The sequence below is a fragment of the Vipera ursinii genome (genome assembly GCF_947247035.1).
Source record: "Vipera ursinii genome assembly, chromosome: 2".
Taxonomy (NCBI): Eukaryota; Metazoa; Chordata; class Lepidosauria; order Squamata; family Viperidae; genus Vipera; species Vipera ursinii.
The window spans coordinates 167,922,632-167,939,923 of NC_139513.1; the positions used below are offsets into that span (position 1 = coordinate 167,922,632).

Genomic DNA, 17,292 nt, shown 5'->3' on the forward strand with positions numbered 1-17,292 from the left:
TCAACACCACAACACAGTAACTCTTAAATTAATTGCCTATAAAAATTCCACCTTAAGCTGCAAAAGATCTAGGGAGAAGATCTAGGCAAGCTGCAAAGAACTCCAGAAGTACTGGATAAATATCTAAGAAACATCCATCGTTGCACTGTAGAACCTGCCCAGTCATATTTGCAAGATTCCAGAGGGTTTTATTTAGATCTTTTCTCACTATTTCCTTCTCCTCTTCCTTTCTTTATAGTGCTGGCTGCGGTCGGACAGGTGTGATCTGTACATTGGAATATGTACGGCAGCTGCTGCTTAAAGAGGTACTTGGACCCTACTAAGCAAATTCACCAAGAAAAAAGTAAAGAAGTTTATTTCTTGGTAAACTGGATCTGACTTTGTGTGCATGGTTTTTTATCTTTATTTCTGGCCTGTGTCTATACTGATATGACATAGATCCTCCCAAATGCCTTGGGCCATGAGATTCATACTATCTGCTGCTATGGAGATATGGGAATTATAGTATGATTTATTGGGAGAACATCAACTTGGAGAAACCTGAGTTGCAAAAATATTAAGGCATATGATGAGGAAGAGAAGATGTTCAGTAGCACATACTGTATTTATTTATTTTTATTTTATTTTAATTCCATTTATATCCCGCCCTTCTCCGAAGACTCAGGGCGGCTTACAAGCACTTGCACATATAGCCCTTTAATATGATTATCTGCATACACTTCCAAGCAATGAGACATTCCCGGTTGCCACGATTTATTTGGTGTACATTTTCCCTCAGAAGAGGTCATAAAAGCAATTGGTGGCATTTAGTCACATAAGGCATATCCCTATATAGTGCTTGGCCACATAGGAGAGGGCAGCAATCAAAACTAAATATCTATTCAAAACCGGGCAGTAGCAGGGTGTGTTGGAAAGTTCTCTAACCCTCTATTCAAAACCTCCATGCAACTCCATGCAGCCTACCAGACAGAGAAAAAAAACCTCAGTAGTAGCAGTGAAGAATATCTGAGAGCTGGGAGGAGTGGGTCTGCACCAGTTTGAAACGGTCAACAGTATCACACTTCTCCTTCTCCAGGGATTCCCTGGCTGGTCACATGATCAAAATTCGGGTGCTTGACAACTGGCATGTATTCCTGGCTGTGCCACTGTCAGAATAATCAGCAAAGCACATTAGATTTTACACATCTTGGAAACTGCTGTAGGTTACTGCCTGCTCCAGGGGGAAAACTGTAATTTATGGAGTGAGAACCTTGAAGAATGTCCTTGCTAAGGGGAATTGTATGGTAACACATATACATTTATTAAAATAATAAATTACAAGAGTATTCTTAGAAACACCACTGGATGGAAGCTAATATTGCCTTCAGGATCACTTTTTTCCTGCTGTCAACCTATGCCTGTTTTACTAGACCTGGCAAAACTCAATAGGCGCCACTGAGAATTGGTACCAAATACTTGTATGCGTGTAGGCCCACAACTACATGTAGTCCTTGACTAACAGCCATTTATTTAATGGTTGTTCAATGTTACAATGGCACTGAAAATGTGACGTATGATTGATTTTCACACTTTTGACCACTGTAGCATCCCAATGGTCACATGATCAAAATTCGGATGCTTGACAACTGGCATGTATTCCTGACTGTGCCACTGTCAGAATAATCAGCAAAGCACATTAGATTTTACACATCTTGGAAACTGCTGTAGGTTACTGCCTGCTCCAGGGGGAAAAAACATGTTTAAATATTGAAAATGATAAGCATGAATTAAACCATGAATCTCATTCATGAGTTGTGGCCAACTAAAGTCATGCTGTACAAACATAGCAGAAGGAAGATGGGGTTAGTGGGGGAAGTGGCATGTTTGTATCCGTTAGATGCAAACGGGGAAAGGTCTATAGTCCTGATTCTTTTTCTTAAGAATTGACTAAGTGAGCTGGACAAAAGCAAAACTTTCTTTGCCCCATGCAAATAACAGCTGCAAACACAGTGTATAGCAGACATGTCAAACACAAGGCCCGAGGGCCAGATCAGGCCCGCAAAGTGGTTTCATGTGGCCCGCGAAGCCATCCTAGAAACAGTGAGGGAACGGCCCCCACTGCCTTGGCCCTGGCCCAGAAACCCTCCTTCTGCCAGAGACCCTCAGATCTGTCCCACTCCTGCCCAGGCCCCCATAGGCACCCTTGATGCGAACGATGTAGAGCTGGCCACACCCACCCAGTAGACCATACGCACTCTAGCCATGCCCACCCAGTAGGCCACACCCACCCTGGCCACACCCACCCGGCCCCCTGAGGGCAACCGCAATGCTGATGCGGCCCTCAATGAAATTGAGTTTGACACCCCTGGTGTATAGGATTAAATGCCCTTCAACTTTACCCAGTCCGAATCAAAATCTATTTTTAACGTGTTTTAACTTATTCATGGGCATTTGTTTAATTGTTTTCAATTTTTGTATCTTGTTTTTTAATATGTATTGCCCTGTTCACCGCCCTGAGTCCTTCGGGAGAAGGGCGGTATACAAATAAAATTAATAATAATAATAATAAATAATAATAAAAGATGATTGCAGTAAGTGGTGGCCCAATTTTTTGCTCACCCATTCATCACCAAGGTACTTCTTGTTCTCAGAAAAATTTCCTGAGTTGCTGGTCCTTCTTTTCACGCAGACAGCTTCTTACTTAGATAACCCTCAAAACTCAAAGAGAACTATAACTGAAGGGAATAGTAAAATAGATTAGCATATGCATACATATATAACTTCTGTTTGATAAGGCACAGTTAAGATCCAGATCCCATTCTGATGATGTTCCAGGTAGGCTTTGAAAATGTAATTATTCTCCTAGACCTTGAGGTAGGAGGGTAGTAGTCCATATAAGATTTGATTTTGTTTGACCTGGATTTTCTTCTGCTGGACAGACATCTCTTGTTCTTATACTTTATTGTGCAACATTTTATAATTTAAAACATCCAGTCTCACTGAGAATCGGGCATTTTTTAAACTTATGCATAAACCCATACATAAATTAATAAGTTGCTCTGTGGAAAAAAAGTGTCCTCATATGTCAGTTTTTCATTTTTTTTCAGAGGATTTCTCCATATTTCAGCATTTTTGATATAGTCCTAGAAATGAGGAAGCAGAGGCCAGCTATTGTTCAGACCCAGGTGAGTCGCATAGCCAACTCAAGATATTTGACTGAGGCAAAATACCAGGGCTGGCCTTTTCTTAGCAATATAGAAGCTGACTTGACCAGTAGACAAATTGTATGTCTGTCATAGCTGGGAAGAATAAATTAGCGTAGTAGGGAATACCATGCAAATAGTGAAACTAATCTCTGAATATAATGCACTTAAGGGACTAAATAATTACATTTAGACTCTACCTGAGTCTAAAGAGAAGTTGCATTCTGAAAAATCCTTTATTCCAACCAGTAATTATAGTCAAAGCTAAAATAAATGCTTGGTAATAGGTCTGAAGATATAAATAGTCCACTTTTCTCAATAGGAAACTGTAATTTATGGAGTGAGAACCTTGAAGAATGTCCTTGCTAAGGGGAATTGTATGGTAACACATATACATTTATTAAAATAATAAATTACAAGAGTATTCTTAGAAACACCACTGGATGGAAGCTAATATTGCCTTCAGGATCACTTTTTTCCTGCTGTCAACCTATGCCTGTTTTACTAGACCTGGCAAAACTCAATAGGCGCCACTGAGAATTGGTACCAAATACTTGTATGCGTGTAGGCCCACAACTACATGTAGTCCTTGACTAACAGCCATTTATTTAATGGTTGTTCAATGTTACAATGGCACTGAAAATGTGACGTATGATTGGTTTTCACACTTTTGACCACTGTAGCATCCCAATGGTCACATGATCAAAATTCGGGTGCTTGACAACTGGCATGTATTCCTGACTCATGACAATTGTACTGAGGTCTTCTGAACACATTCTGCGACCTTCCTAGTTGCTTCTGAAAGCAAACTCAATGGAGGAAGCCAGATTCACTTAACGACTTCATGATTCACTTTACAACTGTGACAAAAAAATTATCATAATGTGGGGCAAAACTCACTTAATGACTTGTCTTGCTTTGCAATGGAAATTTTGGGTTCTGTTGTGGTTGTAAGTCAAGGACTACCTGTACACAAATCCACCACCTTCCTAGATGGCAGCGAAGAGCTAGCCTTTTCTGTATTTCCTTGCTGTCACTTAATGCAGGGATCCCCAACCTCCAGTCCGCGGACCGGCACCGGGCCACGGACATGTCAGAAACTGGGCCGCACAAACAAGCGAAGAAGCCCATCCGCAGGACGCAGACAGCATGTGAAACCATGCCCCCTCCGGTCCATGGAAAAACCTCTCTTCAGGAAACCAGTCCCAAGTGCACAAAAAGTTGGGGAATGCTGATTTAATAGTTGCCTACAGTTTGCAGCCTAGATACAATACCCCTATCTGCATTAATCTTATAGTTTAAAAACTATAGGTTTCCCACTCATCTGTGTCACATCTTTTCTTGGCAGGAACAGTATGAGTTTGTGTATCGTGCAGTCACTGAAATGTTCCGGGATGCCCTGGCCATTTCCTGCCCAAATTATGAAAATCTCAAAGAGGTAAGAGATGTGGGCAAACAAGCTTTTTCCACAAAGGTCATGATGGCTTCCCTGTTCTTCTATGAAAAATGGGGTTTCCCTTTAGCTCTGACAGTTATGTGGCAATTTTGCTTTCTTGAAGCAACCTTACTAGAACCATTTTGAAATACTTGGTTTATAATGCAGGCAAAAATTAAATCCAGTTACTGTATTATTCATTGCATTTTATTTGTTTAGTTAGTATATAAGATACAACAACTTATCCCCATGAGGCTCAGGATTTAGATTTAGATTTCCCTCTCACTCATATGATCATATTAATCCCCATAGTTGTCTATCATTTCCCAAATGTTTACTCTGACTTTTAAAGCTAGGTCCTTTGTATTTAGTGAGATTAATTCTGAGATCAACATGCAAAGATGGGGAAAAAAACCCTCCTATCTTGTGGTTCAACTGGAGCTCCCATTTCATTGCTGTAATGATGCTGAGAAAGGAAGATTTAACCTTTCTTATTGCATTTTCTCTACCCAATGGCACTATCATTTCTGCAAATAGGGGCGGAAATGCCACTATATAAATATTCACCCTGGCAGGGTAGAAAAAGCCCTGAGTAAATTCCCTGTTGGACACTCTAACTCAGAGGTGTCAAACTTGACGCATCATGTCACGACGTGTCACGACATCATGTCACGTGACACATCATGTCACGACGTATCGTGACTTTTTTTTTCCCCTTGCTGGAGCTAGGGTGACCATGGCTTTCCGTGTGATGCATCCGGCCAGCAGACTGGCAGTTTGACACCCCTGCTCTAACCCATCGTGGTCTTTCCCTGCCCTGCCTCAATTGGTTCCTCTTTTTATCTGAAAATAAAAATATTCTCCATCACCAACAGAAGATGAGTTGCTTCTGTTTTAACTTTCTGTGAAGTTAAGCATTGTGAAGGTGGTGGCCACAGCTGGCTGGAGCAGTGCTCATCTGGGAGCCTGTCAGTTCTGCTGTGAAATGTTTAAAAAGAGAGAAAAATGTGGCCCGGAAGTTGAGAGGACTATGGTTTCACTCCAGCCAAAGTACACTTCTCTGTGTTATTCTTTATTTGTTAGATTTACACCCTGCCCACCCACCCCCCACTTCAGTGCAGTGATGGCAAACCTTTTGGACTTGGCATGTCAAACATTCAGAAAATGCCTTCTGCTGGCATCTCTCTCTCTCTCTCTCTCTCTCTCTCTCTCTCTCTCTCTCTCTCTCTCTAACACACACACACACACCTCATGCATACCCTGAACAAAAGAGAAATGATTCATAACAAAGAAATACATTATTTAAATTTATTATTAAATAAATAAATAAATGCTTATGCACAAAGCCTGGAAACTTTGGAGAATGTTCTTGTGTGATCTTGCGGCCTCCCAAAAAAACAGCAGGACCGCGCACCTCTTTCCTGTGTGCTTTTTTGAAGGCTCCAGAGGCCGCACAAGAGAAGGGCTCTCTAGCACAACAAGAGTCCCGAGGCCTGGCAAATCCCCGAAGATGCCATGGCATGTCATAGCCTTGGTGGCTTCCATGGCTGAGAACAGAGATGAACCTAGGTCTTTCGGGTCACAGTCCAGCATCATAGCTAATTTACGATTCTACACTGCATGTAAAATAACTTGAACAGTGTTATGTACATAGGGGATGTCACACTCATAGGGGATGTCACACAATGATAAGCCACTGACACCACCAGGTGGCAGGGTGCTCTGTCAGGATTGGCAGGGCATCCTTTGGCGGGAAATCTGGATATTGGGATTGGTTCAAAGTATACCTGGCTAGGTATATAAAAGGGGCACTTGCCCTTTGTTAGAGTCAGTCTGTGCTGAAGCAATAAAGTGTACTATGTTGAACCCTGTTGTCCTGAGTCGTCCATCTTGGCCATGCAGTCCAGAACTCACGATCTAACACTGGCGACGAAGGTGGGATGCTGTTTCAAATAGCGCGGAAGTCTAGGAAGAAGGGAAAGGCAAATCTTTCTCAGGGAAACTTCCTAACGCTGCAGACGCGCGGAGCAGAAGAAAAAAATCTTCCGAACATCCCTAACGAAGCAGCATTCAAGGACCAGCAACATGGCCAAATTCGGGACCACTGAATTCTGCTTCAACATAGATGAACCCGAGCGATGGGAAGCTCATCTTGGACGGATCGAAGGGTTCTTAATGCTCACCAAGATCACAGAAGACAAGATGAAAGCGGTGGCGCTTCTGTGTCTCAGCGGTCAAGATGTATATGATGCGGCCATGGGTCTGTGCTCACTGACGCTGGTCGAGAACGTCTCGTATAATGACCTCAAGGCCAAATTGTTTGAGCATTTCATGCCAGAGAGAGCCCCGATATATTGGAGGTATCAACTCATCTAGCGCATCCAGCAGTCTGGCGAGTCAACTTCACACTTTGTCGCGGCACTGAGACTGGCTGCCCACCAGTGTGAATTCCCAGTTCTCGATGATAGACTAAGAGACCAGGTGGTGTTCAGGCTGAGGGACCAGCAGTGCCAACGGATGCTGCTCGCCAAACCGCGGATGACTCTAAAGGAGGTTTTGGCTGAGGTGAGGGCTTACAAGGCAGCCATGGAACCTGGCAAGCCCTCACACCCCTCCAGCGGCAGCTCAGGTGCGACGATCCATCATGAAGGCATTTCGAGCAGCGGAAGCGGCGACACAGATGGAGAGGCTGAGTTAGATGAGGTACAGCAAAGATCAGTGAAACATCCATCTCGGTGAGAGAATGACGGAGGTCACAGGACACATGCACCGACCAGAAGAGGCTCAGCGGGCGGTTACAGCGGCAAGGAACAAAAGAGAGCCTACTCTCCCAACCAGAAGTGTGCCAGCTGTGGGGGAAATCATCCACGAGTGACTTGCAGGTTCAGATCCGCAAAGTGTTGCTCCTGTGGCAAAACGGGTCACATTGCAGCCATCTGCCGAAACCAAAGCCAGGACAGCCTCAACGAGTTACAAGCGATGGCATCAGCACTTGAAGGTACTGTTACCTCTCGGCGCAAAAGCCGGCTTAACCCCCCCAATCCTGGAAAGAGCATGCAGTCCGTGTCTCACATGGAAGTCCATCAGCTACTCAAGCCAAAAATAACAATACAGGTCCATCTGCAAGGGGTACCTTGCACGATGGAGCTGGACTCCGGTTCCGCAGTCTCAATCATTTCTTATGAGACATTTAAAGGAATTTGCGATAGGGGCAGAAAGAGGGTTCCTTTGAAGCCCACAACATTAAAACTGTCAGATTTCCAACACGCTCCCATTAAACTCAGGGGAATGGCCACCATGTCAGTGGGGTTTAAGGATTTTCAGGGTCCCTTGGACATCTTGGTGACTGACGGGCAGAGAACTAGTTTAGTTGGGTTGGATTGGTTTGATGCCCTGGGTATTTGGTTGGGGGGAGTGAATAGCATCCAGCCCAAGTGTCTTGAATCCGTCTGCAATGAATTTGCAGATGTGTTCGATGACAGGCTGGGAAAGTACACGGGTCCCCCCCATCAAGTTGAAATTAAATCTGTCGGTCTCACCAGTGCGTATCAAGCCTCAGAGAGTTCTGTTCACTCTCAAGCAGAGGATTGAGCGCGAATTAGACAAGCTGGTGGAACAAGGAGTTTTAGACCCTGTGTATGGGGGAGACTGGGAAACCCCTATCGTGACGCCATTAAAGGCAAATGGGGAAATTAGAATATGTGCTGATTATAAGGCTACAATCAACCAAACCTTGAATCCGCATGCTTACCCGGTTTTGACGGTCCAGCAGGTTCTCTCTGCTGTCCAAGGTGGTGGGGGTTTTGCTAAGCTTGATTTGGCACAAGCGTACCAGCTGACTGTCTCCAAAGAAACAGCGGATGCTCAAACTATAGTGACACATAGAGGAGCTTTTTGCATTAACTGTTTACAGTTTGGCATTTCAGTAGCTCCTGAATTTTCCAAGAAGTCATGGAGAGGACTTTGAAGGGTACTCCCTGGCATGTGTCCTTATTTTGACGATGTCCTCACTGCTGGGGAATCTGAGGAGATCCTGGCTGACAGGCTGCATGCTGTTTTAAGCAGATTTGGCGCTGCTGGGCTCAAGCTTAAAAAAATAAGTGCAGTATTGGAGTTGCCTCCACCAAATTTTTAGGGTTCAGGATTGATGCCAAGGGAATTCACCCTATTGACTCCAAGGTAAAGGCAATTAAATTGGCTCCCACACCCACCAACAAGGCAGAATTGCAGACTTTCCTGGGGTTACTTAATTTTTATCATGCATTTTTGCCCCACAAAGCTGCAACCGCAGAAACTTTACACAGACTGTTAGATAAAAAAAACCCATGGAATTGGACCAAGGTCCGTGAACAGAGTTTTACTAGCCTCAAACTACTACTGTCCAGTGACTCAACCATCACACATTTTATTGAGGATAAACCCATTTGCATCGCGTGTGATGCATCCCCTTATGGATGCATCACTTAAGTCACATTGAGGACAATGGGGAACAAAGACCAATTGCATACTACTCCCGGACACTGTCAAAAGCGGAAATAAATTATGCACAAATTGACAAGGAAGCCCTGGCAATTGTGTCAGGAGTCAAAAAATTCCATGACTACCTGTATGGTAGAGAGTTCACAATTTTTACTGCCACAAACCATTGTTGGGGTTATTTACCACTGATAAACAAACACCACAAATTATTTCCCCAAGAATGCTCAGGTGGTCCATCTTCCTATCCTCCTACGCTTGTAAACTGGTACACAGACTGGGGAAGGATATAGGCCATGCTGATGCATTAAGTAGATTGCCTTTAATGAGCATTGATCCTGACCCAGCACCAGCAGAGCAGATCCTACTCATCCAAGATCTTCCAGAATGCCCACTCCAGGTGAGAGATATTGCTGCTGGCACCACTGCGGACAAGGTACTGAGCAGGGTCACCACTTGGGTAGTGTTTGGGTGGCAGGATAAGAGCCTGGGCCCAGAATTCCAGGCATATTTTATGAGGAGACATGAGTTGTCTTCCCATAAAGGATATCTGTTGTGGGGTAGTAGGGTCATTAGTCCTGAGAAATTGAGGGAAAGGGTTTTGCAGTCTTTGCATGAGGGTCACCCAGGCATTGTAAGGATGAAGGCACTAGCTAGAAGCTATTCATGGTGGCCTGGTCTGGACAAAGCCATAGAGGAGCAGGTAGCGGGGTGTTACACGTGTCAGAGAACAAAGCCAGATCAGCCTCAGGCCCCCATTCACAAATGGGAAGCAACACACACCCCATGGTCTAGGTTGCATATTGACTTTGCTGGACCTTTTCAGGGACAATCGTTCCTAGTGGTAGTTGACAGTCACTCTATATGGCTAAAAGTAGTTCCAGTCTCTAGCATGACTACTGCAAAGACTGTTCAAATGCTGAGGGGGCTATTTGCCACTCATGGGTTGCCTGATGTGTTGGTCTCCGACAATGGCCCACAATTCACATCTGCTGATTTCCAGGCATTCACCAAAGCCAACTTGATTAGACACGTCACATCAGCGCCCTTCCATCCATCGTCTAATGGGATGGCAGAACGAATGGTGAGAACAACAAAGGATGCACTGAGGCGCATCATCGATGGCGACTGGCATCAAAGGTTGGCTCAGTTTCTTTTAGCACAACATACTACACCTTGCACATCGACAGGAAAGAGTCCTGCGGAATTACGTTGGGGTCGGCGACTCATAACTAAGTTGGACAGACTTCACCCTGACAGAGTGGCGGTACAAGAGGACCAAACCCAAATGAACACCACCAGAGGGCTGCACATCGTTGATATGGTTTGGGTTCGGAACTATAGTCCTGGACACTGCTGGGCTCAGGGGGTGGCAGTTGACAAAATGGGTCCTGTTTCATACATTGTAGAGGTGGAGGAGGGCCGTCAGGTGAGAAGACACATTGACCAGTTGAGGAAGCGTCAACCAGAAAAGCCACAGTGTCCTCAGGCCAGAATCAGGCAGGGAAAAACAATGATTGGAATCAGGACCTAGCTGGCCACCCAATTGATGACTTCTTGTTAGCAGGAGACCCAATTGATGACTCTACGACTGACCCAGGGGACCTGGACACAGAGCTAGTTGTGAGAAGGTCAACTAGAGAACATAGGCCTCCCGGGTAGCTCAAGGTTTATGTAAGGTCTTGAGGTTAGGATTATTATTGCATAACAAATCAAGCCTCACACTGTGGGTGTTTGTATTTGTTTATTTCTTTATTTTTATTATTATTATTGTTTATTATTTTTATTTTCTTGTATGGGGAAGGGGTGTTATGTACATAGGGGATGTCACACTCATAGGGGATGTCACACAATGATAAGCCACTGACACCACCAGGTGGCAGGGTGCTCTGTCAGGATTGGCAGAGCATCCTTTGGCAGGAAATCTGGATATTGGGATTGGTTCGAAGTATACCTGGCTAGGTATACAAAAGGGGCACTTGCCCTTTGTTAAAGTCAGTCTGTGCTGAAGCAATAAAGTGTACTATGTTGAACCCTGTTGTCCTGAGTCATCCATCTTGGCCATGCAGTCCAGAACTCACGATGTAACAAACAGGCTGTCAATGATCCTCATTTTTGCTTTCATTTCACTCTCATCGTAAATTCCCCCTTTCACACCCACAAATGCCTTCTGCTATGGATTTTGAGGCTACTCCTTTCTCCAGAAGTTTCCCAAGGAAAGGTTTTATTATTACCGTTGACATGGCTTCCGAGTCAGAAGCATTCTCGCTGTAACCCAGAGGCCAAACTTGACGTGAGGGTGATATCTCTGCCTCTGAACATTTCCTCCTTGTGGGCTTCTAGTGCAGAAAGGGATGGGAGGACACGCTAGTGCAAATGTGGCTGTTTCAGAGCCCAACACCTCCCCCCCACCCCATTCATTTCCTTTCTTAGGATAGTATCTTGCAGCTGGGCAGGAAAGCAAGAGGTATCTGGCCAGCTGTTTGAATCTTTCCTACCACAGGCTTCTTTTACCCAATGAAAACTTTCTTCCAAACATTTGTCTTGTTGGCTTGGAGTCTGGAGACATTTCCACAATGCGTTGGTCCTTTTACAGGGCGACACAGCTCCCCGCCTCTGTCCTGGAAGGATTGCAAATCCAACAGTGCACTTTCATACAAAAGTTCTTTGTTATTACAGAGGCTTGAACTGTTTTGGACTAATTCAATTATTTTTTTATGTGTGTGTCTCTGAAATGAATCATGGCAATTTGGTACAGGTAATATATTCTTTGCGGGACGCGGTGGCTCAGTGGGTTAGGACGCTGAGATTGATCGGAAGGTCGGCAGTTTGGCGGCTTGAATCCCAAGTGCCGCGTAGCAGAATGAGTGCCTGTTACACGTCCCAGCTTCTGCCAACCTAGCAGTTCAAAAGCACATAAAAATGGAAGTAGAAAAATAGGGACCACTACGGTGGGAAGGTAACAGCGTTCCGTGCACCTTTGGCGTCTAGTCATGCCGGCCACATGACCACAGAGACGTCCTTGGACAAGCGCTGGCTCTTCTCTTCAGCTTTGAAATGGAGATGAGCACCGGCCCCGCGGGGGAACCTTTACCTTTAATATATTCTTTCTTCCACTTTTCTCATATGCTGTCAGATCCTATTCCCTGTCTGCCACAGGAACGCAAATTCAAGCATCCGCTCGAACGGAAATCCACTTTGGAGCAAGATACAGCTAGACCTGTCTCCTAAAACTGTACACAAACTGTTTTTGAGTTCCAGGGATATTTTAAGGATCAATTATTTATTTATACCCTGCTTTCGTTATTTTTACCAATAACTCCAGGCATCAAATATATCTAATACACTTGTCCCCACAACAACCCTGCAAGGTGGGTTGAGCTGAGAGAGAGTGACTGGCCCAAGGTCACGCAACTAGCTTTCATGCCTAAGGAGGGACTTGAGCTCATGGTCTCTTGCTTTCTAGCCTGGTGCCCTAATTGCTAGACCAAACTGGCTCTTGATTTGAAGTTTTCCTTCCTTTCGATTGTTTTATTGCAAATTTTTATTATTTTAATTTTAATTGTGGTATCTTAATTTTTATTGCAAAATTAAATATGAGATAAAGACATTTGGCTGACAAAATACAAAATCCCAAGCTCAGGAATTTTCCCAAAGCAACAAAACACAGGATAGGTTTTAATAAAGAATAGTAATTCAAGGGACACTTTGAGTTATTCTTTTCTCTCTTTGGGCACGGACAGGGCTACTTCAGGGTTAATCTGGTTTATGGTAAATTTCCTGCTACAGGAAGTTCAGACAGCTGTCCTCACCTAAAACATTTTTCACTTCCCTTCTCTTTGGTTTTGCATAGAACCGTCTTCCCCTTTATGACGACGCCCTCTCCCTCCGGCAACCAGTGGCTCCCTTGCTCAAGCGAAGCTCCATCCTCCGGTAAGTGGGGGCTGGGGGTCAGCGCCTCGGCAGTGGGAGATGGTCAGCCCTAGAAGAACAGAGCCTTTTCTGTAATGACCCCTTGCATGAAAAGCCAGGGATGTGTGGACACTGGGTAATGTTAAGGAGGGGAGTGAAAAAACCTTCTAATAGGGCTGATGCATGCGTGTGTATGTCATGTTTCATATGGGTTGATTTAATAATTCTGCTTGCTTTGTTGTTCTTTTTTTTGCCTTGTAAACATTTGTGTTGAGTTTAAGTCATCTTGGAGGTATGGAGGATGATAGTGTCTTTTACTGGTGTGAGTACAGCCATTGTAGTCAGGAAAGAAGCTATACATGATTGAAGACCAACGACGGTCTTTCTAGCCTCATTTCCCAAATATCAGCGTCAGGCCTGGGCATTTCAGAAAGGCATGTGTGGAAAATGTTCAGCTGGGCAGGAATTAGTTGTAACACTGTACATCACAAAGCAAATCTACTTCCAATTCTTCGATTGAGACAAATTTCACTGTGCTGAAATTCTGATAGGTGGTATTTCATTTCGGCCTCTTGTTTTTTTCTGATCTAGGAGCATCTCAGTACCTGCTGATCCAACACCAGCACCACTTCCTGAACAGCCAAGAAAACTCGTCAAGAACATGGGTGATACTTATGCTGTTGTGAACAAACTCCGGCGAAGTGGAGCGGGAGCTTCTTCTGTTTCTCCTGCCAGTGAGGAGAAGTCCACTGGAGAGGCACAGCTTTATGCTGCCGTGAAGCCACGCAACAGCAACATGGTTGACTTTCCATCTATAGACCCCAGTGGCTTTGTAGGGGTACAGGCCAGTCACTCTCTGCCTGGAAGTCCTATACACAGGGCATCTCCAAATACAGCTTGTGAAAATGCCCATCTTAGTTCATCTCTGACAGGTGATGTGCGAGAACAACTCACTGGAGTCTGTGACTTTGGCTAAGGATTTTGTGTGCATGCATGTCTTTGTGCATGCCGGCATACATATTGCCTTAAGCCAGGGGTCTTCAAACTTGGCCCTTTTATGATTTGTGGACTTCAACCCCCAAAATTCCTTTGCTGGCGTGCCTGGCTGAGGAATTCTGGGAGTTGAAGTTCTCAAGTGATAAAAGGGCCAAGTTTGAAGACCCCTGCCTTAAGCAATAGCAAAATACAAATAATAATAATAATAATAATAATAATAATAATAATAATAATAATAATAATAATAGTAGTAGTAGTAGTAGTAGTAGTAGTTTAAAAGTACAATTCAAAGGGAAAAGAATTAAAAATGCTTGGAAACCATACGGTTAGCAAAATTTGATCCGATTAATCAAAATTCTCCTTTGTCTCTCTGACCTAAAGCAATGAATATAAATGTTGGCCAAAAGGTGCATCTCCTCAGTTCACTGATGTAATTCAGGTGTGTTCCAATATTATCCATTAATAACTTTGACTCCACATAACCCTCCCTCACCTGAATGATGAAGAATCCACAATTGTGGATGGCTTGATCAATTTTAAGTCCTGTGTATATAGCCAAAAAGAACATGTAATTTTGACAAGCAATAATAATTTAAAGTCATATTGACAATCCTTTAACTCTAAGGCTCAATTATGGCAATAATGAAATAAGTCCAAATCATATGAGTTAATGTTCCAGTAATGAATATAGTCATTTAGGGCTACACATTATGTGAACCCAGCTCTTGTGATTAGGAAACTATTCTTTATGGTTTGGCATATGATTTTAACCACTGGTGGGATTCAAATATGTGAACAACCAGTTGTTTGTGTGGATGCCGCTTCCAGAAGTCCATTCTGGACCTGGGCAACAAAAAATTAGCTAGCGGTTCTGCCAAACTGGTGTGAACTGGCTGAATCCCACCACTGGTTTTAACCCAGACAATCTTGGATTGCACAGTATGCCACAGCTAAGCAGGCCATAGGTTACCTTTGTTTGTGAAGTCAACTTTAGTATTTATGTAGCAATCAAAACTTGTCATAAACTTCATCCTTATATCAACTTTATAGAACTATCACATTTTACTGAAGATACAAAAGACAGATGTGTTAAAAGATTGCTATCTGATCTAAAGCCATTATAATTGGAATCCGGCAACTGCTTACCTTGAACTCTTTGCATTTGAGGAAGTATATGTGAACTGTTTGTCAGTTAATAGCTGAAGAAGTTTTTGAACTGGGTTTGCATTTGTACTAAGCCATAATGAGGTTTGCTTGATTTTGGCTTAATCTGATGTGGGAACCCAGCTATTGTAGGTAGCAATATATGGTTTATGTGATATCATGGTCTGAACAAGTCCATTAGGCCTTCTACAACTAACCAAGCCACAATGGATGTGTGAACATCATCATAAATAGGTCCCAAACTGAATTACATTTTCTTACTTGACTGTGCTAAATTAGTTCTAAACCCACTGAGGATTACAAAATGCAAGTTTAGAGAAAGAATATGTTTATTACTCTGAAAATGGACTGAATGTCAGATCTTGGCTTTTCTGCCATTTGCAACATTTAGCAAAATTCAAGAAAATACCAAAGGGAGCCTAGCGTTATTAGGTATAGACTTTGCTTTTAGAATAAGCCGGTGAAAATATCAATAATAAATTATGAAATGGCCTAGATCTCATTGCTTATTTAAGTTCTCAGTAGTGTAACTGCTAGGATTTGTTTGGGTTTTTTTTTTGACAAACTGGAATTAAATAGAGATAACCTTGGGGTGGTTAGATTGGGGTTTTGGTTCTTTATTCTTGTAATCTGAATAAAAATAGTTTTTGGTTTTTTTTCCCTGATGTCTCTTCTTCAGGAGAGTCCAGTTCTGGAGTCACCTCATCTCCATCTCATACAAATGGACTTGGGAAAAATCTTCTCAGGAATCTGATGCCCCCAGTATGTAGACTGATCTTTTTTATTTCACAAGCCTTACCCCATAGATGCCATAATATACACATTCCATTTCTTAGTTTTTAAAAGAACTAAGCCTTCTAGAACAGGGGTGTCAAACTCAATTTTATTGAGGGCCGCATCAGCATCGCGGTTGCCCTTAGGGGGCCGGGTGGGTGTGGCCTGGGTGGGCATGGCCTACTGGGTGGGCGTGGCTAGAGTGCGTATGGCCTACTGGGTGGGCGTGGCCAGCTCTACATCGTTGGCATCAAGGGTGTCTATGGGGGCCTGGGCAGGAGTGGGACAGATCTGAGGGTCTCTGGCAGGAGGAGGGTCTCTGGGCCAGGGCCAAGGCAGTGGGGGCCGTTCCCTCACTGTTTCCAGGATGGCTTCGTGGGCCACATGAAACCACTTCGCGGGCCGGATCTGGCCCCCGGGCCTTGTGTTTGACATGTCTGTTCTAGAAGTTAAGTAGTCATTATTCTGCCTAATTTGTAAGGATGGCCCGTTTCTGCTTTTCAGTGAATATTTATTTATACACTGTCTGGAAAAGATACTGTAGTTCATTTCTTATGAAAAAGGGAACTTTTCTATCATTCTCTCAGAAATATAGGGTGTTGATATAGCTAGGCAATAATCTTGTTGTATGGCTCCTAACCAACCTTTTGAAACAGGTCGGCGGTGACCAAGGCAAATTCATGCTCACCTTTGGCCTAATTGACATTGAGGCAAAGAAATGAAAATAAATTTATCTTTCCTCTTGAGTATCGTATTATCTGTTGTTGGCATGCCCACCATGCTTAACTTGGTTACTGAATTATTTCCTAGATTTCCACAATGCATTGAACCATAAACTCAACAAGAGTCCTAATTTGTACAAACCCCTAATGATGATTTAGCATGTTTTGTGAGTGAAGCTAGTGACCAGACAAGCAAGCTGTGTAAACACAACTGCTGTGTAGATAGCAGGGGTGTTTAAAGAACATACAGAATACTGGATGCAACATCCAGCTAAACAAGCTTCAGCTTTGTAATTCCCACATACTATAGGACTCACTTTTTCTTAGGACAAAATGAAAAGTTCTTTTTATTCAATGTTTATTTTTTCACTTTTTGTTTTTTAGGTTTTTATCTCCTCATCTGGAAAGAAAGGTAAGAACAAATGTACTTATAGAGGATTCACCTTCTATCTGGAAGTCAGCAACAAGGAGCCAACTTAGGGCTGTTGTCAAGGAAACTACAAAGAGAGAACCATAGAGTCAAGCTAAAAAAAGTATATTCATTTATCAAATTTATATAAGAGAAGCTCACAACCTATTGAATATAAACCTTCATTCTGCCTAACTTTATGTTATATTTATTTAGTAGAAT

The 17,292-nt window shown here is 43.3% G+C and overlaps 1 protein-coding gene across 2 annotated transcripts in view; it reads left to right on the forward strand.

Moving 5' to 3' along the window:
• The window catches only part of PTPN18 (protein tyrosine phosphatase non-receptor type 18), a 49,070-nt gene that overhangs the window by 23,238 nt on the left and 8,540 nt on the right, over positions 1–17,292 (forward strand). For both annotated transcript variants that reach the window (XM_083352784.1, XM_083352783.1), the window contains exons 9-15: positions 239–305; positions 3,087–3,164; positions 4,531–4,620; positions 12,947–13,026; positions 13,597–13,937; positions 15,845–15,927; positions 17,046–17,073. In XM_083352784.1, coding sequence (XP_083208910.1) covers positions 239–305; positions 3,087–3,164; positions 4,531–4,620; positions 12,947–13,026; positions 13,597–13,937; positions 15,845–15,927; positions 17,046–17,073 — 767 coding nt within the window. The remainder of the gene's footprint in view (positions 1–238; positions 306–3,086; positions 3,165–4,530; positions 4,621–12,946; positions 13,027–13,596; positions 13,938–15,844; positions 15,928–17,045; positions 17,074–17,292) is intronic.